General features: G+C 33.5%; 1 protein-coding gene across 1 annotated transcript in view; it reads right to left on the reverse strand.

The window, feature by feature from the left end:
• Positions 1-27,041, reverse strand: part of DNAH14 (dynein axonemal heavy chain 14) — a 209,823-nt gene that overhangs the window by 76,591 nt on the left and 106,191 nt on the right. Inside the window, exons 36-48 of the mRNA XM_039883632.1 lie at positions 26,319-26,534; positions 20,116-20,209; positions 18,530-18,738; positions 17,531-17,783; positions 15,590-15,674; positions 12,953-13,182; positions 10,340-10,456; positions 7,335-7,493; positions 6,050-6,185; positions 4,439-4,500; positions 3,271-3,455; positions 1,616-1,744; positions 43-180 (exon numbers count right to left, since the gene is read on the reverse strand). Coding sequence (XP_039739566.1) covers positions 43-180; positions 1,616-1,744; positions 3,271-3,455; positions 4,439-4,500; positions 6,050-6,185; positions 7,335-7,493; positions 10,340-10,456; positions 12,953-13,182; positions 15,590-15,674; positions 17,531-17,783; positions 18,530-18,738; positions 20,116-20,209; positions 26,319-26,534 — 2,013 coding nt within the window. The remainder of the gene's footprint in view (positions 1-42; positions 181-1,615; positions 1,745-3,270; positions 3,456-4,438; positions 4,501-6,049; positions 6,186-7,334; positions 7,494-10,339; positions 10,457-12,952; positions 13,183-15,589; positions 15,675-17,530; positions 17,784-18,529; positions 18,739-20,115; positions 20,210-26,318; positions 26,535-27,041) is intronic.

The raw sequence follows: 27,041 nt of genomic DNA on the forward strand, positions 1-27,041 counted from the left end.
TTTTTTTTTTTTTTTTAGCAGAAAACGAACTATATGTATTACCTGGAAAATAGTATGCAAGGCACATTGTGGAGGATGGGGCAATACTAGAATGGAAAAATGTTTGAGGAGACGTGGGCTAATATGCCTGGTACCCAGTGGAGGAATACAAGCAGCAACTAGAGAGAGATCTTGAATATTCTGTGGGAAGAGTAAAACGGAGAGTAACTAAATGTATCTGTAGAAAGTGAAATATATACCCATCTCTCAGCCCCAAACAGACAAAAGATTTTTAAATGTTTAGGTAAAAAAGATTATTTGCTGAAAAACAAAAATCATGATGGTAATAGAAATCTATCTTCTTAGAAGTAACCCATCCTAAAATGGAACTTCAAGACACATTACTTCTAAGAAGCTTTCTAAATGTCATCAGGAAACAGCTTATTTTTTACAAAGCAATCATTGATTGTGGAAAATAAGCAATAGGTTATCGAAGCTAAAGGTTCTGGTGATAAGTGAAGAATGAGAAGAGCCTGGTGAGTACGTCTTCAGAAGAGCCAGGGTTGGCTTGGGGTGAGAAGATGCTTGTGTATAGAATAACAGCCATTTGACATAGTACAACGTCAGAGTGTTGTAGAGCTGGGTGACTCTTACCATAAGATTTCCACAGTCGGCTCACATCGGGGTGCCTTTAACAGCTTAGTTCTTGCCCCTGCCCACGCCCACAGCACAGAAATCCCATAAAAAGTCTGCCTATTTTCTTATCAGTCTGTGTATTCCAGACCCAGTTCTTGCCTCCTGGTCTCCTGGATTCTCCGTGGGAGAGCCTGCATCTGGATTCTTCTCTCTGCCTTGGGTTGACGGCTGCTTCAGACAGTCTGACTGGTATTGGAGGTGATGCTACTCACCAGCCAGTGTCTGTCATCCAGGATCCTGGGCCCAAATTTGTCTAAGACACGAAACTGTTTATAATGCAATGATCTAAGTGTATGGATGAGGAACCGAGGCCCAGAATGTTTACGTGATAAAGTCAATTCTAGAACGTAGGGCTTATGATTTCCACAGAAGGAATCAAATAAGGAGACAAGTGCATTTTTTTTTTTTAATTTTAACCCCATCCTGATTTGGTTCAGTGTAACAAAAATAATTGCACAGAAATACCTCCCTGGGAATTTTTTTTTTGACTTCGCGATGCTTCTGGGAATCTTGATTTATGTTCTTAAAAATAAAGATGCAGAGTGGTCTTACACAGAAACGAAAGATTGGTTAGGCCACATTTTAATTAGCCTTTCTCTTGTGCATTAACTGCTGACACACTGAAAAATTTGATTTAACTATTAATGTGCTTAACAGTAGTGAGCATTGTTTGACTCAGACACTAAATCTATAGGATATACTTGCAATTTTTACTAAGATTTAATTGTACTAAAAGTAGAATTTCCATGAATCCATGGACCTGTGCTCACCTGCAAAGATGGAATTAGCATGGTTAAATTAGGGTCTCAACTTTGTTCTACGTGTCAGTACCACTGGATTTTCTAAATTTCTCACTTAATGCACTTGACGTTTTTGCGATATCTAATTTACTGTTAAGTAATAATATTTAACATGAACAAAATCTTAGCATATACTGTACCTTCCATGTAAGTTTTTCAGTATCATAAACTCCTCCCAAATCTAATAATTGTCTGATTAATTCCAGGGGTGGCTGTGCTCCATACATATCCGTTTCTGGCATATTCAGATCATCAATAAATATTATAATCTTAAAGAAGACAAAAGGTTTTGAAATACATCAGTATTACCTTTCATTGAATTACAAATTAGGAATATTAATAATGCTATGACATAAGAAGAAAATTTTATGTAATGACTTCTTTTTTCTATTAAAAAGCAGCAGACCAAATTCTATTTTGATGATATAATTTTAGAAAACAATGTTTTCAAAATAGCAGAAACTCTACTCACTCTCTATAATTATGTCGAATAATAGCTAGAAATGTATTTGATGCTGGATAAAGTCATTCAGTTGTGGCTATTACACAGGAACAAACATGGTTATTATTCATTCAACATTTACTTGTTGAGTGCCTACTATCGGCAAGGCAATGTTTTAGGTGGTTAGGTATTTATTTCGTATGTGTCGTGGGTAGGAATAAGACTGTCATCTGGAACTAGAGTTTTAAAATTCTGCTGCAGATGCTGTTGTCATGAACAACCAGCAGAAAATTCAGACACGTTTCCAGTTTTTAAACCTGTGCTACTTTCCACCTTTGATAATATTATGCATTGAAATGCACTGATTGTAATCTCTGTGTGCATTAGCCCCCTTAGATTATATTTATTTTTGTAGAGTGAATGAAAATTTAAAAAATACAAATAGTCATTTATTTTGAATTACCTAATTACCTCATTTGTATAACTGTCAATACCATTTCTTCCCTTTTGTATTACAAGGTGGATGATTATAGACAAACTGATTGGACCAAAATTTCTCTTGCCTACATTTTTCATTTGTATAATTAGGTTGAACAATTACTATCCTTTTCAAAATTTCTAAAATGTGCCTAATTAGGCAAAGATCCACCAAATTTATCTAAATCTTCAGTCAATATTAAGGAAATTTGAAGCAAATTCTTACAAGTTCTTAAAATCGACAGCCACAAGGGTTAAAGTCGGGGTTTCTGAAGGACTCCATGTCATTTTCTTAAGACTGACCCCTGCACATCTCTTGACTTAGAGCCTAAGCATATTATATGGTACTGAACTGAAATCACTGATTGTAAGTTTCGATTGTGACAGAGGGTTTGGTTTAACAACTGTACAGTTAATAATGTGCCAGGCAGACAGGGTAAGAATAAGGAATGGCCAACACCATTTCAAGAAAGTAGTTGTCCAACTTATAACAAGTCTGTTTTGATGACTTTCTCTGAGGCTGTGGATACCATACGTTTCCCAAGCTGTGCTCAGAGGAAGAAAACGTGGTAAAACACACAGTAACAAAACAATTGGCATCTAACTCATTTTCCAGTCTTCTTCTCTGCTCATATTTAATTCAGATTCCAGTAGCTTCTTTTGGCTTTCGTAATTCTGAATCAGTATAATTCTTTAAGTTAGAAACTGAATTATATCGATTTGAAAACCAAAATTTCCATTTTAAAGTGCATTTATAGTAACATTCAGGAGTGTATACTACACTTATCTTTTTCTGTCTATTAGTATTAATTCAAATAAGTCACTTTATCACGAGTAGGATAAGCTGATCATCAACAAGTATGTGAGGCATTTTACCCTGTTGCTTTTTGGTGCTCCAAGAATGTCTTTAGTTCTCCTTATTAAATTCTTGAGGATCATCTCCTTGGCTTGGGCGGCTGTTATTTTGATGCTAAAATTTATCGTAGAGACTATAATCCCTTTATTATTATTTTTAAATGAACTTTCATCAACTTTAACTTCTGGCTTTTTAATAATCTTATCTAAGATGCCAAGCATGGAAAGAAAAACAAATTTAGAACACTTTCAAAATAGTTTTGCTTTAAGGTATTAAGAAAAGTGAAAATCACACAATTTGACTATCTCATTGCCATTTTAAGGAAATTTCTCTGAGGACAATTCAGTGAGAGAAGGAATACGAACTCTGAAACATTCCCAGATATTTCCTTACTTTTACATGGAAAACAGTATCTCTTTGGAACTATAGCCAAATGTAACAGTACAAAAGCTCGAAGATGCCTCTACTCATCTATGCACGACAGACACCTATAACTTTTTATTCTGGAAAAATATTTTGATTTGTAATATACTGTATTAATAATGAAATTACACATGAACGATCTGAACGCAGCACGCGGTGTGTCCACCAAAGACATCGAAATTAGGACACACTGTCTGACTGAGGGTCACTCGGGTTATCTGGGATGGTGCTATAACAAACGTAAAAGGGGGGAAAAACAAAACCCAAACCAGAAAATTCTCCTGGAGGGGATCTTGTGGCTAGGCTCCCTTTCCCTTTGTTTGGCCGCCTCTGGGCCACCTCATCGTTCCCTCTTGAGAAGTCGAGTTTTGGCTCCCAAATTACTGAGTCTGAATTTTCAGGGCTGAAGCTCTTGAAGCTCCAGGTGTGTTTCTACTGTAGAGTCTGATCTGAGAATTGCATTATTTCTAAAAGCATTAAAGGACAGAATAGACAGAAACCACCTTCGGTGACTTCTTGACTTAGTCTAAGGTTCCACTGATAAGCCAGAGTAGCCACCGTCGGGTAAACAAATAAGACCCCTCTACCAGAACTATCCTAGCTTTTGAGTAGGGTAGAAGAGTTTGAGAGGGTAATGGATTTTTTTTTTCAGGACTTTTTTATTTTAAACTATCAATTGAAATTTTCGTTGTGGGATTTCTGACGGTATGTAATGATATGCATATGGTTGAGAGAGGAAGGTTTTGAAACTGCTGTATTACATACCCAGACTTCCGGTTGCTGTCTTATGAGTTTCAGAAAGCAAGATGCTGATGTTCTGTTTCAGGCTATTGGAATGAAATATTTTAAGAATTTAAAATTATCTTATTTACCTTAGTAGCCGTATGAACAGAATAAACTGAGACTATCAGTGCGTGGTTGATTTTACTTCTATCTTCTATAAGGAAACAAATACATTTTTTCCTGTCCACACTTTTACAGTAATAAAATTAGTATCACCATTAGAACTGACACCTAAATTTTAAAAATATGAGCTAGAAAACCAAACTGGGCAAATTCCTAGGATGCCAGGCTATTGGGTCTTTTCTTTGGAAAGTAAGTTATTAACTCACTTGTTCCTTTATAAAATGCATTTTGCCTATGGATCACTCAATAAAAGCCCCATTCACCTTTATTTTGGTCTTCAGATGTTTTTTTTCCCCCTTATGTTATCTTTCTTTATGGCTAAAATCCACTTCAGTTTAAATATTGAACATATAGTAAAAAAATTTTCACATTCTATTATTTACGATCATAATAATTTAGATAAGAAATGGTTCTTATTTTACTAAATGTTTCAAAAATTATTTCTCTGTTTTTTTTTAAGGCCTTATTTAAGTGTAGTAGGATTCTATTTCAAAATCGTTAGTGTAAGATGTAAATCATGGTGGCCTGGACTAAAAGTGACATTGACAAGAGATGTAGAGGCATTCAAGGTGTATGGTGAAGACAGAACAGATATGACTAACAGAAGATTGGCTGTGGGCTGGGGTTGAATGGGGGGACAGAGATTGGGAGGAATCAGATGGGCTACTGGCGATGACTGGTAAAACGAAAGGGGGAATTCAAGGATGAGTTCTAGGGTTCAGCCTTGAATTACTCGGTCTCGTTTATTGCAGTGAGAAACAGTGGAGGAAGAAAAGTTTGGGAAAAGAAATCAAGAATTATGTTTTGGTTATGTTAATGTTGAGACATTCACGAGATATCTAATATATCTCACACAGTATATGTCATATAGTATATACGTGACGTAGGCAGCTGGATAAATGAGTCTCATGATCAGAGGAAGAGTGAGATCTGGGCGCGCCCTTCCACAATCCCGTCTTCTGATTCATTGCGAACAAAGGCAGGTTTCTCTAATATTTTAACAGAATGAGCATTAATTTTAAAGTTTTATACTTTTCATTTGCACAATTTAGATTTCTTTTCCTTTAGTTTTTCTTTAGGAAGAGACACAGAATGACAAAGTTCTTCATATATTTATACATTCAATAAGAAGGGAATATATTTCTAGGGCAACAAAACTATGTGTATGCAACACTATTAATATGTTTTAGGTGCATTTCTTCAGGAAGGAAAATACAACTGTACTTTGTGAGGTAGAAAAAAGAATTGAAGATTTAAATTTAGTTATATTTAAAATAAATATTAATTTCTCATTTAGGGAATTAATCTAGTTGTTAATACTCTGGAGAAGTAAAGATTTTGTTCTTAACTCCTCTTTTGAATATTTCTGCATTTTTATATAACAGGTTTGCTTTTTAAAACAAGGCACATTTAGATATTAAAGCAAACTTTTTCTAAACAAACAAATAAATTTTAAAGTTTAATATATACTACCTTGATTTTTTAATTTCATGATATAATAGGACTTCTCCTAAAATTGACCCATATTTCACGTCAAATCCACCGGAGCCCTCTAACTTTTCAAGCACTTGATTAATGGTTATGGTTTTCCCAACACCAGAGTCTCCTAAGGGGGAAAAAAGATACCTTAGATTAGATTTACATGCAAGAAAATGAAGAGGTGCTAACATATTACAATGGCCCAATAACATTTTCTTTCATTTGAAAATCACATGAAAAGTATGTTTTTGCTCTTCTTTTTTTTAAAAAAAGATGTGGTTAAACGTGGATGAACCGAGTAGTTAATGTGAAAACCTCTCAAATTATTTAAATTATTTATGTCTCTCACAAAATAATAGATTAGACGTTAACCATTATTTTTTATCTCATGTTCATTTAAGCCTATCGCAAAACTTTTTGCTGATAGCACAGTGGAACTGTGACATGAAATTAATTTTCCTGAAAAATTTACCAGCACAGTCTGTGGGGGCAATTTTAAGTAAACTATTTATTGCAGCAGAACAAGGAGGCACGACTTTAGAATTCACCAAATATTAAGTAAAAATAAGAATTTCCTCAGACCAAGTTGGTCGCACAGTATGGGCCGTCTCTAAGCTCCGATTTCGTTTTGCCTGAATACTTTGAGTGTAGAACTGGGACAATGATTGCTGCTTCTAGTGAAAGGCGACAACACGCCTTAGGGAACTGGAAAAGAAACCGACAGGGTTGAAATAAATGTTAAGAAAGAGAAGGATTTATTAACCAATGTTGTCCCAATAAATTTAATTTTAAAAAAAGAACAAAAGAAAGCATGGGAGCTATACTGAATTACTCCTTGGCTAATGGTAAAGGACTGAAAAATTTTAGCATTGCTTGGAGAATTATGTGTGTACATTTTTTTTTTTTCTAAATCAGCCAGGTTTTTTTTTCTTTAAATTAGTTGAATTTAATTAAGCTATTCAATATTACTACCATCAGTCGTCTTCTAAGGATCTTAGCCCACAGGCTGTGGAGGCCATATGTATATTAATCCAGTAGTTTTGCTTCTGGAGTTTGTCTTAAAGGTAATGAAAGGATGAAAAAGACTAACGGTGTCTTGTACGGACAAATATGTGGAGAAATGGGTATTCCTATACTGCTGGTAGGAAAATAGATCAATATAGTCACTAAAGCTTTCAGGTTTTTTTTTTTTCTGTTTTATAAAATAAAACAGACTAAATAATTACTAAGCCGCCTCCTAACTCTGAAATTCTCCTTCTTTAAATGCTTTTAATACCTGTGAGAAGTACAGGGCAGGAATTCTTTAGAAGAAGGCTGATGAGGAAAGAGAAGCATACTGTGTCTCGGGTTGCAATGTGATTAATGTTCTCTCCACATTCTGTTATCTTCAAGATGTTTTCACCGGATCCTTGAGGATCAGCTAGTATTGAAGTTCCTAGGTTAAAAAAATTATTTTAAAAAATTGAAAAAATCTATCAATAATAGTAACCTAATCTCTTAGGTACTAGATACTTTCTGAAGAAGTCTGTACATTATTAAGCGATTTAAACATACATGGAGAAACCAAATTGTTGCAAGTGCCTTGGGGTCTCTGATGATATCAGAAATTGTCCCTTTCATTCCCACTCCCAGCTGGACTCACCACCCACATTCCTAAGTCCACTATATGTAAATTCTCTGACTTTCTCACCACCAAACCTACGAATCTGCTGTCATTCGCAATGCAAGCATCTCTTTCTTTCCTCCAGTAAAAACGAAGAAAGTAGCTCTCCTGCCAAAGCTTCCTGCAATTTTTTTTTTTAAAGAACTTCACTTCCTGGGTAATACTTCTTTCCCTATCATTATCTGTCTCTTCCTTCGTACTGGAATTTTCCATTGTACAAACATATATGTGCTAGTATCTCAATCCTTTTATTGTTCGAATCACATTAAATGGACATTTTTGTTACTAAAATAAATAAAATACACACACACCCCAAAACTAAAACAGTGTCCCTTGAGCTCACAGTTTCCTATAAATACCACCCCAATTTTTTCCACCATTACACAGCCAAAACTCTCAGAAGGGATACACACAACATAGCCTCACTTCCTCATCTTTTACCACTCTTTTTTAAAATTAGAAACTGAAGAGCTAATACATTCACATGGTACATAAAAGTACATAAAGGTATGCAATGAACAGTTAGTCTCTTTCTCATCTCTATATCCTAGTTGCTTAGTTCCCATACTGTGTATACTGTTCTGCAATTTTTAAAAATTTAGTGTATTTTAAAGATACTTCTACATTACTAAAGAATTTTTTTGTGATGAATATTATTTTATTTGATGAATACTAAATCATACATTTGTTACTGGTGCTCCAGTGATGGATTTATCTTAGATTTGAAGAAAATACCAAATTCCCTTAGGAGCGGTACAAAAAGACTCTGAGTTATATGCACTGATATTCAGTTATATTTTTTCTATATGATGATAAAAGTTAAAGATAAAAATGAAAATGGAGATAGAAAACATAAAAAAGAAAGAGTCGGAAATGAAGAATACAATAAATGAAATGGAGAATACACTAGAAGGGATCGACAGCAGATTAGATGAAGCAGAGGACTGAATCAGCAATTTGGAGGATAAGGTAGCAGAAAACACCCAGTCAGAATAGCAACGAGAAAAAAAGAATCCAAAAAAAATGAGGATGATTTAAGGGGCCTCTGGGACAACTTCAAGTGTATCAATATTCACATCATAGGGGTTAACAGAAAAAGAGAGCAAGGAATTGAAAATCTATCTGAAGAAGGGATGACAGAAAACTCCTTTAACCTGGTGAAGGAAGTAGATATACAAGCCCAGGAAATGGCAGAGAAAACCAAAACACTACTTCAAAGGGACATGTGCATCCATACGTTCTTTACAGCATTACTTATAATAGCCAAGATATGGAGGCCACTTGGATTTCCATCAGTGGATGAATAGATAAAGAAGTGATCCATATAAACAATGGAATATTACTCAGCCATAAAAAAGAATGAAATCTTGCCATCTGCAACAACATGGATGAACCTAGAGGGCTTTGAGCTGAGTGGAGTAAGTCAGACAAAGACAAATGCCATATGATTTCACTTATATGTAGAATCTAGAGAACAGGATAAATAAACAAACAAAACCGAAACGAGCTCATAGATACAAAGAACATTTTGATGGTTGCTGGATAGTGAAAGGTTGAGAAGATGGGTGATGGTGGAAGGATTAAGAGGTACAGATTGGTAGTTACAAGATAGACATGGAGATGTAGAGTATAGCATGGAGAATACAGTAGTACCGTAATAACTATGTACGGTGTCAGATGGGCACTGGGTTTATTGGAGTGATCACTTTGTAAATTATATAAATGTCTAATCACTGTCTTGTACAACTGAGACTAATATAATATCTTATGTCAACTGTAATTGAAAAATAACACATACTTTAAAAAAATGACGCAATGTTAGCACTAATATATGATATACAATTCGGAGGTTTTAAATAAATGTGATCGCTCACTAATATTTACTGTGACAAATATCATATAACAGAAGCTCGGTACTTCTAACTGAAATTAGAATTAGAACTTCCTGGATGCTTTAGGATTCCAATAGCTCTGGTTGTTTCTGTCAAAAGTCTAAAAACCAAACTTCGAAATTATTTGATGAGAAAAACCTGACCTCAAAGAAATTTAATTCATTTTGCGTTCATTGGATTTCTTATAGTTGCAAAAAATCTCCATAAGCTTGATTATTAAGTTCCTGCCTCAAACTTCGACCAAGTTCTCAAAGTACAACAATTTTCTACATCTTTTTTTTTTCTATATAACGGTAGAAGTTTGAGAATAAAAACAATCTAACATATATGGACGTTCATCAAACTCTGATTATTCTTTTCTCATTAAGACTTCCCTTTACAATCAAATGTGGTTCTTACATATATGTTTTTGTTATTTTAAAAGCAATCCTCTCCCTTTTCTCCTTTAAATGAGAGCTAATGAAAATAAATATTTTTATTAGTAAGACTTTCAATAAATTCGTTTTATAATTTACAGGCGACTCAATCAAATACATTCCAACTTTCTCAGAAAGCAATATTCAAAGATAATTTTAAAGGCATGTTTTGTAAACATATATCTAAACTGGTTCCTACACAAACTTGGAATATATCAGTCCTCAAAGTTACTGACACAACTACTTACATACATAAAGTATTCCCAATATTTTAGAGAAGTTAGAGTATGATTCTTATAATTACTCTTACCTCTTTGAATTAGCGTCTGAATATTAGGAAGTAATTCTGACCATGGTATGAATTCACATGTCTGTATATCCACAAAATACCCAAAGATAGAATGTTTGCCAGTTGGTAGGTTAATGCCTACATTTGAAAATGATTTTTAAAAAAGGATAAATAAATAAATTCAAGTAAGAACGAGGTTCATTTATGGAATGTTTCACTCATGATATGATCTCACTATGAAAGATTTGACTGTTAAACCAGAAATAATAACTATTCACCAATGGTATATCCAAATATATAAAACGAACCTATCTTTCTTTTCTTCTAATCTTTAATTGTATAAAATCAATGTTTTATTAACTTTTTGTCTTTTTTATATCCAGAAAGTGATGTGAATCATGATCTAATATCCTTTAAAATCTTATCCAGAAGGTCTGCATTACCATTGTTAGATATTATCAAACACCAATAACATACTGATTGTGGTCAAACCAATACCTTAGAGAACTTTGATATGTATTTGAAAATTACATTTACTTTTCCATTATAAAAGTAATAAAGTTGCATAATAGATTCTGAAAAATACAGAATAATATATATAAAAGCAAAAGAATTTAGCCATGGTTTCATGTTATAAAGACAACAGTGTTAATATTTGACATATTTCTCTGAATTATTTATAAAATTTCTACATATAGTAAAATTCAGCTTTTTTGGGTACACAGTTCTGAGGTTCTTTTTTTTTTTTTTTTTTTTTACCACATGCATGTATTCTTGTAATCACCTTAATAGACAGGATACAGAACAATTCTAAACCCTTAAAGGATTCCCTCTGTATTCAGGCTCTTCTATCAACCCTAGCCTTGGACAACCACTGATCTGTTCTCTATTACTCTCTTGCTTTTTCCAGAATGTTGTATAAACTCAATCATAGAATGTGTAACTTTTTGAAACTGAGTTTTTTTCACTTAGCATAATGTGTTTAAGTTTCATCCACATTATTCCTCATTCATCAACAGTTCATTCCTTTTTATTGCTGAGTAATATTCCATTGTGTAGACGTATCAAAACTCGTTTGCCCATTTGTTCATTAAAAAACATTTGAGTTGTTACGGATTTTTTTTCAATTATGAATAATGCTGCCATAAATATTTGTGCATAGGTTTTGGTATGAATATAAGTTTTCATTTCTCCAGGATAAATATCTAGAGGTGAAACGTTGGGTCAGAGAATAAGTGCATATTTAATATTTTAAGAAACTGTCATACTGCTTTCCAGTGCGGCTGTATCTTTTGACTTTATAATTAGCAGCAGATGAAAGTTCCTGTTACTATGCCTCTATGCCAGCTCTTGGTATTATTGATTTAAAAATATTTGATTTTTCGAGCTTTATTGAGACATAAATGATAAATAATATTGCATAAGTTTAAAGTGGAAAATACGATGATTTGATACACAGTTATTGTGAAATGATGATCGCGGTAGGGCTAGTCAACATTTCCATCACTCACAAAATTACTTTTTTATGTGTGAGAGAATAGTTAAGACAGTTATTCTCTTAGCAGCTTCCTAATATACAGCATAGTATTACTGTTTACAGTCGCCCTGCTGTACTTTTGTGCAGCTGGAAGTTTGTACTTTTAGATCCACATCTCCTCATTCCCCCCACTCCCCCAGAGCCTGTGACCACCCACCATTATATTGTTTCTGAACCTGGCTTCTTTAGATTCCACATGTAAGTGAGATCATACAGTATCTGCCTTTCTCAGTCTGATTTACTTACTTCAATTAGCATAATGCCCTTAAGGTCCATCCTATTGCCATAAATTGCAGGGATTTCCTTACTTTTTACAGATGAATAATGTTCCTTTGTATATAAATACTGAGTGTCTTTGATATTAAAAGTTAATTTCCATAGGAAATAAGTAAAAAACTTGGCAATACAGATGTCTTAAATGGAGCTTTTACAAATAACTTCAAACGATTAAGAGTTACATCAGATAAACTAGTAGAATCTGTATTTTTGATGATGTGTTTAGTTCTCATTTTTATTTAACAGATACATTCATACGTTTAATATATTTCTCCTTTTGATATCTGCATCAATGATCTCCTTATCTGTTCAAAGTTCCTTTAATTAGTAATAGCTAATTGAGAAGGTTTACTGTTTCTAAGTATTAAATAGATCATACTTGTTAGAACTGCTTCAAAATAACACAAATATTAAAGAAATCTAAGGCATTAAAAATAACTTAGAAGATATTATTGTTTCAAAAAATAAATATGAAAATATAGTTTTTTACAGAAGTTTCTGCTGCATGATCATAAGTATAATACAGATCCAGCTATACAGCTGATGGGCTCCGCTTAGCTGAGCTCATAGTTCCAAGGCTTTATTTTTGTTCTGCCTTCCTCGAGTTATGGCTTTTTGTAGCAACAAGAATCAATCAAGAATCTAATTTTCTTCAGCCTCTTTTCATTGGAGAAAGGGTGTTGAGAGTGTACTTATCAACCCTCTTTTACCTTTAATCTTCACAATTTAAAAGGAGGGCCTAATCATCGTAAGCCCAATCATAGTTCCAAATTAATACTCTAACGCAAGCATAATTATGACTCCTCCTACCCAGAACTTACCTACTTGTGTATTGCTTTCAAACAACTGATGAACAAGGTTGTCAAAGTCATAGGTTACTCTTGCAAGAGAATCAGGCTCAAAACTTGAATACAACAGGATGTCATTTTCATGTTCGTCTTCACGCTTTAAAGTCCCTCCGAAGGCCCAAGTAAATGCAAACACGAAAAGCTTTTGAATCATTACGTTTAATTTATCAGGATATTTCTCCAGATACCATGTATTTTTAGACCTGGGGTAGACAAATGTAGAAGGATTAAGTTTTCAATTTTTAGAAAGCATTCAGTAATTTATTTCAATATCTTGTCAAAGTTTCATTATTAAAAATTACAATACGGTTAAGTGTTGGCATAAAAGTTTTAGAGTTAACGGGTAATTTTCCTTTGGTAAATTATGTAAACTTTTTAAAAATACCATCTGTATAAGAGATTTGTAGTCAATTTTTATTTTACTTCTTTGTACATATGATTCACTTTTATTTTAGGTCAATTTATTAGCTGAGAGTTTGACTGTCTTTTGGGAGAGGATTTGATAATTCTCCATTTTATGGAGAAAGACGTAAGTGAAGAGTCAGTCGCTTTGTCCTCTTCTTAATCAAATCCTATTGACTGACTGAGTCCAACCTGGCTAAAGCCAGGTAATGTGAATCTGGGGAGAATCTTCTCTCATGTCTGGGTCGACCCTGGTTGCCCGGGTCTGCGGGACCCAGAAATTCTACAGCGAAAAGACTGCAGGGGATGGAGCCAAGCAAAAGGTTTGGGCCTGATATAAAGACATTGTAAACAGATCAGGATTTAGCATTATCATAAAATAATTTATGAATTATAAAAATCCTAAAAATCTGAGCTGAAATTTATTGGTGACCATTAATGTACAATGCACATGTATAATTCTGTTTGAAATTTCTGGTCATGTGTAATAGCTTATTTAGCAAATATTTATTGAATTCCTACTATATATTAGTTACTCTGAACAAAACCAACATGATCCCTTATTTCCAGGTCAAGAAAATGAATACTAAACCATGCTAAGTGTAAAGAACAGAGTCAAACATAACGTGAAGGATAATAGTAATAGAGATAACTAATTTAGATTGTGGGAGTCAGGGAGGGCCTCTTTGAAGAAGAACCAGTTAAACTGAGACCTGAAGAATGAGTGGGGTTTGGCAAAATGTAAGAGGAAGAGCATCTGAGCAGAAAGAATACATGTGCCAAGATCATGAGACCAAAGGATCATGGTTAGTTTGAGGAACTGGAAAAAAATAAAACAGGCCAGTGTCATTGAAGCACACGTCTAGTTAGTGGAGATGAATCTGGGAGCTGTGTAGAGGCTTTTAAAGCTGTCCCAAGGCTTTTTTCCTTCTATTCTGAGTGTAATGGGAAGTCATTAAATGGCTATGAAAAGAAACACTCTAATTTATGTTAAAAAAATCAAACTCTTGCACATAAATACGAGGAGATGTGGACAAGCAAATTAATCACAGTAGTATTTGTAATAACAAAAATGGAAAAAAAACTACATTTTTATCAATGGATAAATAAATTGTGATATATTTATACAATGGACTATTAGCAGTGAAAATGAGCAAAGAAGCCTGAAAGGAACAATAGATTAATCATAGGAACATAACATTGAACACAAATATGAGACACAGAAGAACATAGAGAGTGATTCCATTCAAGTTCAAAAATATGCAAAGTGGCAAAATATACTGTTTGGGAATATATTAAAAACAAACATCCAGGGTCGTAGTTATCACAGGTGACAGGATGCCATAAAACCTAGATAGTTGACAGGGGACTTCAAAGATAAATTGATGTTTTTTTTCCTATAACTAAATAATGTGTATATGAATATTTGTGTATTGTTATTTCTACCTTACACGTATTTTATAAATATTCTTTTATGGCTAGTTGCTATATAAGTTAAAAATAATATATGGTTGTCATGTTGAGAATAGACTGGAAGATCTGGGGAAAACAACTGGGCAACAGTGAAGGTCTGAGCTAGAATGCTGGTAAGCAAGATGTATACAAATGAATTGAAGGCAGAATTGACAGGTAGTGTAAAAACGATATTTAGAATGTTCTATCACTTAAAAGCAAATGTGACCTGAATGTCTCAGGGACTTAGTAACAATGAGATGTAGGAAGGAAGGCATCAACAGTGACACTCCTGTCCTACGAAATGGCAGAATTATAGAGTTAATAATTTCTAGCTAAGATTTATTGAGCACATACTATGCATCAGGCACTATTCTACATATCTAGTACATCACATTATTCTTCCAGTTTTATGAAAGAGAAAAACCAAAGCTCAAAAATACTTAATAACTGGTTCAATATTTCTCAGGTCATAAACTGCAGATTCATGAAATATATTCATGCCAATTTCGTTTCTTTCTCAAGTATGCGCAGAGTCTGGACAAATGTATTCCTTTTCTGCATGTAACAGCATAAAATCTGCTGCTCTTGCATTAGATATACAAGGACACTAAGCTGGAATAAAATAAATTTAAGTGGATTTTGATGTTCTGAAGTCATCAAAGCACTGATTTATTGACAGGTAAACCTGTGCCTTTTTGAGTGTCTGGCACCTAGTAGGTACTAAAACACATCTGTTGAATGAATGTAACTGACCTCTTTTCTTTATCCTTGAATTTGACAGAAATTTTTGAATGTGGAGAATTTTTCTCCTCAGTTGAAATGTTCTTCAAATCTTCACCTTAAAAAGGAAAGAGTATTTTCCCACAATCAACAACAGACCTAAAATTTAGTGAGGTTTAACTTTTAACATTGTTTAGTTTGTGAATTGTCATAGGAAAACATCTTCGTTTCACATACAGTATCTTAGAGTACCTTATCTGGCCAAAGTGAGCTACTTTTCTAAGAAAAGAGGAGCAGAGAATATACCTTTCATTGTCTGAACTGATCCTTATTTATTTGAAGCATGAATCTGCATACTTTCGTTCTTCATTCTATTCTGGTGACGTTTTTGTATATCCGATTGTTCCAAAATAGAACCTTTACACATTCAGATGACTACTTCTAAAGATGGTACACATTACAAACTAAATAATAAATCGGTCTTAATAAAATGAAGCATTAAAAAAAAAACCTATATGCTTTCGAATAAGAAATTTATCAGAACAAACATCAAATGGGTCAACTTTAGGCAGACTATTGTGGTCTCCCTCCCAACCCTCATCGCCCACCATTTCTAAGTCATCCATTCCACAGAGAAGCACAGAGAATGATTATTCATTCTTCCTTTTTGTAAAATATGTAGAGATAAAGAGAAGCATACAGAAGAAAATAACAATCACTCATAATTTTACCATCCACAGATAATAATCATTAGATGTTGATGCATTTCATTATGGTCTTTTATATAAATATGTACTATTTAAATATTAAAATATTAAAAAAATTTAAACTTAAAAAATTTGTTATTCAGCCAGCCACGCCATCATGCAACCCATTTATTATGTTCTTAATTTTAACTATTACTTTTTTTCAATCCTAACCTCGCTGTACCTTCTAACGGCTCCCGTTCCTCGGCTTGCCCTTCTGATAATTTGGGAATGTGCATCTGGGAAGGGGGTGGATGCTCTTCAAGGCAGAGAAGTTGTGTGCTAACAATTTCTATCTAGCCTGGTAACTGCTCTTTTTCAAGTGTGGTCCCCCGCTTAATCATTAGGCTTTAAGATGTAAAGGGGGTTGGCGGTAGGAGGAAATATGTCTGACCTGCTCCCTAACCTAGTCGGGCTTCACGGCATGGTGAACGTGACATTTTGTTGCTGCCACTAGCTGTGCTATGCTGTGCTGACTGGCGAAGGGAAAGACAACAGCCCTTTCAGGAGCCATGAGGAGCAGAAGGGCCGACCTAAGTGTTCTCCTCTACTTCATCTCCCGTTCTTGGTACCCAGCTCTTTTCTGCTTAGGATTGCTGTTTTCCCTCCCACTGGGACTTTAACCATTTTGTCGTCCTCGGGATTTCTCAAAAGTTTTTAGTTTCGTGGAGCCAAAATTGGGTTTTGGAGAGAGAGTTGGAGCCTGTGCTAATTTGCCATCTCATAGACAACCGGAGAAGCAGCGTTTAAATGTAGGCATCCTTACTCCAGAGACCGTGCCTTCCTTAGCCATAATGCTATGCTGTTTCCTTAATCTTTTGATCATTCCTTACAGATGTTTTGCCGTTTACCAGGTTTATGCCTTTGTATGATTACAATTTACACCTCGGATTCTGAACAGATTTTTTCCCCCTACTATTTCTATCTCTAAGAGTTTTTAAAACATAGCAAAAACATTCTTTCCTACTAGAGACCCTCTGAGGATTCTTTAGACTCATTTTTCCTGCGACCCTTCAACACTTATGCATGATATTAATTTACTTGATTAACATGCTCCTCTATAACTGCTTTCTAGTTTGTTCCATGTACATGTCTACTGTTGGTTCAAATAGACTGAAAATTCCTGGCTTTCCTTTCTTCTATAAAATCTAATAGAAAGTGGTAAACAATTGGCATTGACTAGCTAAGACACGATATCATTAGCATGACTTAGGGAGGAAAAACTCACGTTGTCCAAAGCCTCCATTTTTATCCATGAATTCAAAGAAAGCATCGAGAATTCTGCAGAGAGTCATAATGATTGTTATGTCCTGTACAGGAAATGGCTGAAATTTCTGATATTTCTTTACAAACTGCAGTCCATCTTTGACGCTATTTTTAATCATGAATTCAAGATACTCCACTCCGGATTGACTCATAATTTTAGAAGTTTTCAAAAGCCATGACTTAATATAAGGCTCCCATCCCAGATCAACGGGATCCTAATAATGAAAAGCACCAGACAATTTTTTTTTTTGGTAAATAAATAGTGTCCACCTATTTTCTTACACTATCTCTTTAGTTCACCACTGCCCGCCTGCGGAATACGGTTTAAAATGATCATTCATTAAAGGGCAAGTGATCAAAAAAGCTTAACGAATTATCCTTCTCCGAGATACTTGTGATTTTTAACCGTGGTCCTACGAGACAACAAGCACTTGGGGATTATGTCTAGAGAGGAGAGCTGAAGCCATGCGCAGGTGGTGAGGAACTGCTTACCCAGAAAATCAGCGCTATACTTAGCTTTATTCATTACATCGAATTAAGTAGATTAGAGCATAGGGCTAGTTGTGGCTAATGATTTCAGGGATACACAGCAGTTATTCCTCGTTGAGTCTTCTGTCTCCTCACCGCTCCCTCGGTAATGTGTTGCACAAGCTCTAAGAGGCGTGGGGTTGGTATGAAAAGACGTCAGGGCAATCTTTCCTCCACTGGAAAAATACTCCTTACAGTTGTGGAAAATACTGACGTTTCGATTACTAAGTGATATTAACAACAGTAATAATGACATGCGCATTCATTCCTGGGCGAGGAGGCGTTAGGGGACATGGAACTTTTAAATACTGGGATCGCTCTGTTGGATCCGGAGGGAATGACAGAATAAATATAAAAATGCTATAGATAATGACTAGTTATTATCCTAAACAATGCATTTCTTTAGTTGAGCAATTGGATTTTGAAACCTTACCATATAGACCATTGCACATCGGCTAACGGTGGTGGGACTGGCGTGAGAGAGACTGTCCACTTCAAAAATCACTCTTATTTTATTAGTTAGAGCTATTCTCTCACTGTTTGCTAGGCACAGTGTTCTAGTGTCATCCAGCATGGAGTTTAGACTTTCTACCCAAAAGGTGTCCACTGGACCATCTAAGATGATCCACTGCCAGTCGAAGTCTGGGGAGAACAATATTTTTAATGTAACAGAATAATCTCAGTCTTCGTTCATTACAATCCTGCAAATATTCTATTTGATTTAGAAAAATATTTTTTAATTAAGATTAAAAATGATATCGTAGAAAACACCAGAGGGAATGTGTTTAAATGTCATCTCTAATGTTATTAAATGTAAGTAAATATTCATACCATATACTTAATAATGCTTTAAACGCTGTTTCAATATTTTAGGTAGCTGAATTGTGTAATTAGCCCTTAAAATAAGGATAAGAGAAAGGGCCGTGAATTTATCTTTTCCATAATAATATGGCTTGTGAGTTTCCTCCTTCCACCCAGGAACATTTTTTGGAAATGCTGCCTTTGGGAAATAGGAAAAAGGAAATAGATGCCCTTTGAAGAAAGAATCAAGTAGACAGATTTCAGAGCATTTCACATTGGGGATCCACGAACTCTTCTTTCTACTCTCTACAGCCACCACCTTGCTCCACAGTTTTAGGAAATCAATTGGTCAGAATAGGGGAGGTATGAATGGGTTGTTATGGAAATACAAAGTAGTTAGCCACTTGAAAGACATTAAAGTATTCTAGAAGAACAGGAGGATCCAGATGTCACCACAGCTGAGATGGGCTCTGACTGGCTGAAATACTTGCCTCGGGGAGTTTCTTAAAACCCTACGAAGGAAACTTATAAACGTATAATACCCAATCACTTCACTCTCCCGAACTGAATACCAAAAAGCGACAGACAAAATTTCAGTAATTCCAGGAAAGTAGGAGCAGCAGCAGAAGTCTTTTTTAAAGTCTGGGACATAAATGCACTACTGGTGGATGTGTTGATTTGAGGTTAAACTTGGAACAGTGAAAGCAATAGTCAGGGCCCCTACAGTACACTGTCGGCTCCTATGGAACAAGGACCTTGTCATCATACACATTCTCTGTCCCCCTGGCACATAGCAAAGTGGCATATGATGGATATACGGTTAGTTTTAGATAACTATGCTTGATTTGGCCTGGGAATGTAGATTGTTTGAAGTCCTATTTCAGAGGCTTTTGTAGTTTGCCACTGTTGTTTCTCACACAATATTAATTTCCACCTGTAATATCTACTTGGTCCCTGTGAGATATTAATGGTCATTTATAAACTAAAAGGGCTATATAAGCCTTGGTACTTATATAACATAACTATACATGAATATACTGTAATATAACATGTAGTAAAACTATACAAATTTTAAATAGGCACGTGAGGAAAAAATAAATAGTACAATGACAAAATATCATTAGTCAAAAATGTTTTTAAAGAAATAAAGGTCATATTGGTTTGGTTTGCCTTCTATGTTAATGAATCATTTTTATTAAATTTAATAATAACACTTACTCTGACTTTTTGGAATTTTAACATCTTTCTCCATCTCCTTCTCAAAAATATTATTGTCAATATCTGCTGTATCAGAAGAATCAAGTTTGAAAACCTGAAATAAGTAATTAATTATGTTAAAATTTTTATTTGATCACACTTTCCAACTGAAATGAACTATCTGTCAATACGCTTCCCTAAGTGATAAAAATCTAAAAGGCAGAAGGTTCTGTAGCTGGAAAGACTAACACGTAAACACCAGAGTCTAATGTAACTGAGTTGTGACTCAGGTCATTTTTTTTAAGAAAATTCTTTTATTTTAGTTATTTTTTCCTCCCAGAAAGATAGTACATGCTGTTGTATAATGTTCAAATAATGCAGCAAAACACAAAGAAGAAAGCAAAAATTCTCTGATTTTCTATTATCTATAAAAATACCACAGTTGACATTTTGGTGTATATTTTTCCTAGACCGTCCTTCATGATAGAGCTTTAAAATTTCAGGCTGCATAAAATTACCTGCAGGGTTTGCTAAATCGCAGATTCTAACACCTCATCCTCGGCAGTTCTGCTTGCATAGGTGTGGGACGGAGCCAGGAATTTCCATTTTTAATATGCTCCCAGGTGAACCTAATACAGGTTGTTCTCACACCGATCTCTGAGAAATTCTAATCGATGCATACACTTAACTCTTAATTATGTGGGAGACTTAATTATTTATGCCCTCAACAGGGGTGAGTAATATACCATCAGCTGACTGGCATAGGTTTCCTTTACCACCAAGAGCAGGAAGGGAGAAGACCAAACACTAGGCCAGAGCTGGGGGCTCTGAAGAGAGGGACCAACCCTAGGTGTGAGCACAGAGCCTACGAATGCAACAAACAGTCACTTCTAATATTTAGCCTGAGCATCTTTTCATATGTCTATTGGCAATTTTTACTTAATCTGTCAACTTTCTATTCAAAGCCATTCCTCACGTTTAATCATTTCTTATTCATGTTTGAAGCACTTCTATATTAGGGATATTAACTCATTGCATATAACATATGTTCTAAATATTTTCTTACAGACTGTAGTTTGCTTTAACGTGTTTGTTACAACTATTGAAAAATATTTTCTTATTTACATTTATATTAAAATCCTTTTGTCATTCGATTTATAATTTTTGGGTTCCCAGTCTTAGTTAAGGACTTCCTAACTCTGAAAATATGTCCCTAAATATTATTACATTTTTATAATTTTATTTTTACATTTAGATTGTTAATTCATCTGGAATTTTATTTCTGTGTAGGGAATGAGGTAATTGTCTTTCTATGTTTTCACATAGGAAAACAGCAAATTATTACATAAACAGTGGATTAAATAAAGAATGTTTTTCCCACTGATTAGAAATATTACTTTAGTTGTATATTAAGTTCCTATATAGTCTTGAATATGTTTTTGGACTTTATTGGGTGTTATAACTGTGTTAATACCTCACTGGTTTAATTTTTCAGGTTTTGAGTGTTTTTTTCTCTTCTTAAAATATAACTGACATATAACATTATGTTAGTTTCAAGCGTACAACATAATGACCCGATATTTGTATACATTGCAAATTGATCATCACAATAAGTCTAGTTAATATCTGTTATCACGCATAGTTACAAATTTTTTTCTTGTGATGAGAACTTTTAAGATCTACTATCTTAGCAACTTACAAATATACAGTACAATATTATTAACCATCGTCACAATATTGTACCTTACCGTTTTGGCTATAGTATGGATTTGCTCTAAAATTAATTTAGAACAATTTTTAAACTCCAAAGTACTATGTTTTCTGCCCAGATTTGTTTGAATTCTTGGAACATTTATACTCCCAAATAAACTTTAAAACATTTTTATTCAATTAAAAAAAAAAGGTATTTTGGTTGGAAAGACATTATATATTAATTTGGTAGGGATTGTCATTTTTAGAATGGAAGTCTTTCCATAGAAGAATTCAGTGTATCTTCCATTTATTCAAATCAGTTGTACAGTTTTCATGCCATCCCCCCACAGGACAAGTTCCTTTCTTTTACATTTTTCCAATCTATTTTTATAGATTTTTGCGGCTGTTAGAATATTTTCTGTTTTCATTTCTAACTTGTGATCATTAATATAAAGAATTTTATCACGGCCACTTTACTATGTTTCTTCTTTATCAACTGTTGAGAAAAGTGCAATAAAAGCTCTCACTAGATTCATATTTGTCAATTTCTCTATGAAATTCTGTCAACTTTTTCTCTATACATTTTTACAGTATGTCATAGGCACGTAATAGTTTAGAATCACCATCTTTTTCTGTACCAAGAGCACATCGTTCTACTCTAATTTTATAATAACTTGACATCTGGCAGGTTTCACTGCCCAAATTCTTCCACTTTTTTTTTTTAATTCGAGAATGTCATGGACCTTGATTCTTCCATATAAATTTAGAATCAGTTTATCAAGGTCTTAAAAAACATTTCACTTCCCTTTTTCAAAACTTATTAAAAATCTCCAGTAATCGGCGGGGTATTTGCATAACGACAGACATACAGATCAATGGAACAGAACTGAGAGCCCAGAAATATATCCTTACATTTATGATCAGTTGCTTTTTGACAAGGGTAACAAGACAACTGAACAGGAAAAGAATAGTCATTTCAACAAATGGATATTCACCTGCAAAAGGATGAAGTGGGATCCCTTCCTTAGAACATACACTAAAATTAACTCAAAATACACCAGAGACCTGAATATAAAAGTGGAAACTATAAAATTCTTAGAATAATATATAGGAGAAAGTCTTTGTGACCTTGAATTATACAAAGCTTTCTTAAAATATGGTACCAAAAGGACATGTGACAAAAGAAAAAATCAACTGGACTTCATCAAGATTAAAAACTTTTGCATTTGAAAGGATACCATCAAGAAGGTGAAAAGACGGAAGAGAAAATATTTGCAAATCATATATGTAATAAAGGGTTCGTATCTATAATATATTTAACGACCTCTTCAAACTCAACAATTAAAAGATAAGTAAGTCAATTAAAAATAGATGGGGGATCTGAATAGATATTTCTCCAAAGAAATTATACAAATGGCCAATAAGCACATGAAAAGATGCTAAAAATCATTAGCTATTAGGAAAATGCAGATAATAACAAATGTTGGTGAGGATGCAGAGAAAATGAAATAGTGCAACTCTTCTGAAAAACCGTCTGAGAGTTTATCAAAATGTTAAACAAACAGTGACTATATGACCCAGGAATTACAGTATGAGGTATATACACAAGAGAAACAAAAGCCTATGTCCACACAAAAGTGGAAACAACCCATGTGTCCATCAACTGATAAATAAAATGTGATATATCCATATAATGGAATATTATTCAGCAATAAAATGTAATGAGTCCTGATACATGATACAACATGATGTTTCCTGAAACATTATGCTAAATGAAAGAAGCCAGTCACAAAAGACAACATATTATATGAATAAATTTATATGAAATGTCCAGAATAGGTAAATCTATAGACAGAAAGTAGATTAATGGTTTCTTAGGGCTGAAAGGGGTGGCAGTTTGGGAATGGGGAATAGATGCTAATGATTATAAAATTTATATTTGCAGTGACGAAATGTTCTAATATTAGGTCATGGTAATGGCCACAATGTTGTGTGAATACACTGAAAACCACTGAATTGTACACATTGAATGGGTACATTTTATGATATATGAATAAAATCCTAATAAAGCTATTTTAAACAAAACTTGATGGTATTCGTACTAAAACTGCATTTAATTTGTAGCTCAATTTAGGAAGAATTATTATCTGTATAATAATGACTCTGTGGATCTCAAATCATGGCTACTGTAAAGAATACAGATGTAATCAGCCACAGTGGAATAATAATAATGTATTTAGTAAAAGTTAGATGTTGAGAAAAGGTGAGTAGTCATCTAATTATGTTGATGCTTTCATCTAAAAGCAGGGTAGATTAAAAATAAAAATAATTATTTAAAATCAAAAGTGAAATTATTTACATAAAAACATAGCTATAAAAGTAACACAGAGAAGAACTACTAATAGACTACTAATCTTCCAAATTATTGGAAGGAACGCACAAACAAATCAAAGAAAAAAACCCACAAGCTGGATGACTTAAACATAATCATTATAATAAACAAGTAACCATAACAGGCTCAAACATATGTTATAATCAAAAAATGAAAATGAAGTAAACTTGCCTATAGAAAGAAAAATCTTTAATACCAACTACATCGTGTATATGTGAGACGTTTCTTAAATTACTTAGATTGTAGGACAGTAAGTAAAAGCATACCAGGTGGGCAAAAGAATGAAAAAGGAAAAACAAAGCAGAAATGGTAATTAGGGCAAAAAACATTAAATGAGATAAACAGTAGGATTTTATAATGAGAGAGGAAACAATCTGAAATGAAGATCTAGCAGTCATGAATATTTACAAAACAGCATAAATTAAGAGCAATAATAAATACAAAAAAGAAAATGATAGAAATATTCATAGAAGACTAATTCATCTCTCTTAGTAATGGTAGATGAAATAAATAAAAATAATTAAGGATACAAAGGAGCTAAATAATTTGATAAGGTAGATCTAATTAATTCATCGATATCTACATCTTTTACTAGACCCTGAAAGCAAAGAATCATGTTCTTTTCGTGGGACCACAGAAAGTAACAAAAATTCACCGTATATTAGGTTATAAAGTAAATCTTAAAATAGTCTAAAAATAAGAGAAACATTAGAGACAATTTCTCTAATCACAGAGCAATAGAACTATAACTTAATAATAAAGCCAATAACAACATAAAGATACTGCCATTTGAATATTCTTAAAAAAATCTTTCTTAAACAATTCTTGCATCAAAGAGGAAATCAAACATAAATTGCAGAATGGCTATAAAATGAATTCTAAAAAAGGACATTAAAGCAGAGGGCCTGGCTCTTCCGGATATTAAAACCTACTTTAAAGCTATATTAATTCAAATTGTGTCATTTTCCTTTTTAAATGGAGAAGCAGAATAAAGAGGGTAGAAAGATGTATATACATACGTATTAGTGGGAAAGAGATGAATTATTTAATTATGTCAAGATGATTTTCTATCTCAGAAAAATTAAGTTAATAATTTATACAAAAATAAATTAGACATATCGCATTAAAGATGTAAGAGGGTTTACTATAATGTTTGTTGTTAAACAAACTTCGGTATAACAGAATAATCTTAGACTAGGGAAAGGTGTGACTGAAGAGTTAGAGTCTATAAAAGAATATATTGAGAAGCTTATTTTCATGGATTGTGGAAAGTACAGAAAGATGACAAATAAATAATTACTTTTTTTTTTTTAGTTTTCCAAAGATTTATTGAAGCAGAAATATATTGGTGAGATACTTGCTGGAAAAAAGCAGTTTGAATGATATTTAAAAATATTTTTTAAAAAGTATTCTAGCATAAGTCTTCATAAACTAGATTATGCTTTACTCATCAATACAATAGCAACAATACAAAAAGTTTTATTTCCTTAGGATAAATTATTAGAAGTAGATTTCTAAATCATAAGAAATGTCTAGTTAAAAAGCTTAGTATGTATTCCCAAAATTATTCCCAGATACATATGAACTTCTATTTCACAACTTTGTAATTATGAAATACTATTTTTCTATTAAAAAATTCTTGCTAATCTGTTTGGTTCAAAATATCTTCTTTTTGTTAATATATCTTAGCTGATGAGATGTACTGGTAATCTCTACTTATTTATTACTAATGAGAATACAGTTTTTCAAATTAGTTTTTGCTATTTACATTTATTCTTTGATGAATTTCGTATCAAATAATTTATTCACTTTTCCATTAAAGTATTTTTGTATTTCATTCATTTGCAAGGTATATTGATGATGCCTGAATCAGTACATCATCCTCTACTTATACTTAATCTACTTCACATTCCTTTAAAAGCGCTCTATTGTTTATTGACCACTTTAAAACATAATGCCTATTTTGTTTTTTATAGCTAATAATTTTTTTCATTTTTAACTGATCATAATAATTTTAAATTTACTTTTACGCTAGTAAGTACCTAATGATACCTAATGATGCTTTAATATCAGTCTTTATATAAACAATGAAATAATCCACAATAGCCAAATAAAAACACTCATTCCATACTAAACTTACATTAGATAAATCTGAGATTCTTGACTTTAGTCCGAGATCATTGTCTTTCTTCGAATTCCCTGTAGTGTTAAAATGTACGTAATTTCGAATTGTTGATGATAACAATCCATCAGTCCATTTCATAGTATTAGGATCCAACTGTCCATATAGTTCACTAAGTGTGATACACTTTGGATTCAAAACACATATATCTACTCTTCCTTTTCTTCCTAGAATCTGAGAAAAATCCAATGTTGTTTTAAAAGACATTACTATGGTACAATTATTTAATTTTTTGCATTGCTATTACCAAAGGGTTTTAGGAAAGGTCTTTCACTCCAAAGCAAGATTCTGTATAAAGGTAGCAATTTACAAGGAACATAAAAATTGACATATAAAAATTAGCCATAATATTCAAATCATTATTTTAAAAGATTCTAGATATTACAAATAACGTCCCTAGAAAAATAATGAAAATAATTCCATTGTGCCTCATCCAGGAATACAGTATATGAACCGGGTTGTGCTGTGTCTGGAACCAGGGTTAGATACAGAAGTAAGGGAGAGTAGGATATAATTTTAGCCTTCAGGTCAGAACTGGCACTCAAGTAGACCTTATTTACAACATTCTAACCTGTCTGGGGCTGGCTGAACAACTGGAATCCATTCCACCTATCTTGGACCTCAGGTGGGAAAAGTGACAGGTACTTCTTGTAAAAATTGCAAGAAGACTGTAGACCCACA

This window comes from Pteropus medius, unplaced genomic scaffold, assembly GCF_902729225.1.
Source record: "Pteropus medius unplaced genomic scaffold, Ma_sr-lr_union100, whole genome shotgun sequence".
NCBI classification, from domain to species: domain Eukaryota; kingdom Metazoa; phylum Chordata; class Mammalia; order Chiroptera; family Pteropodidae; genus Pteropus; species Pteropus medius.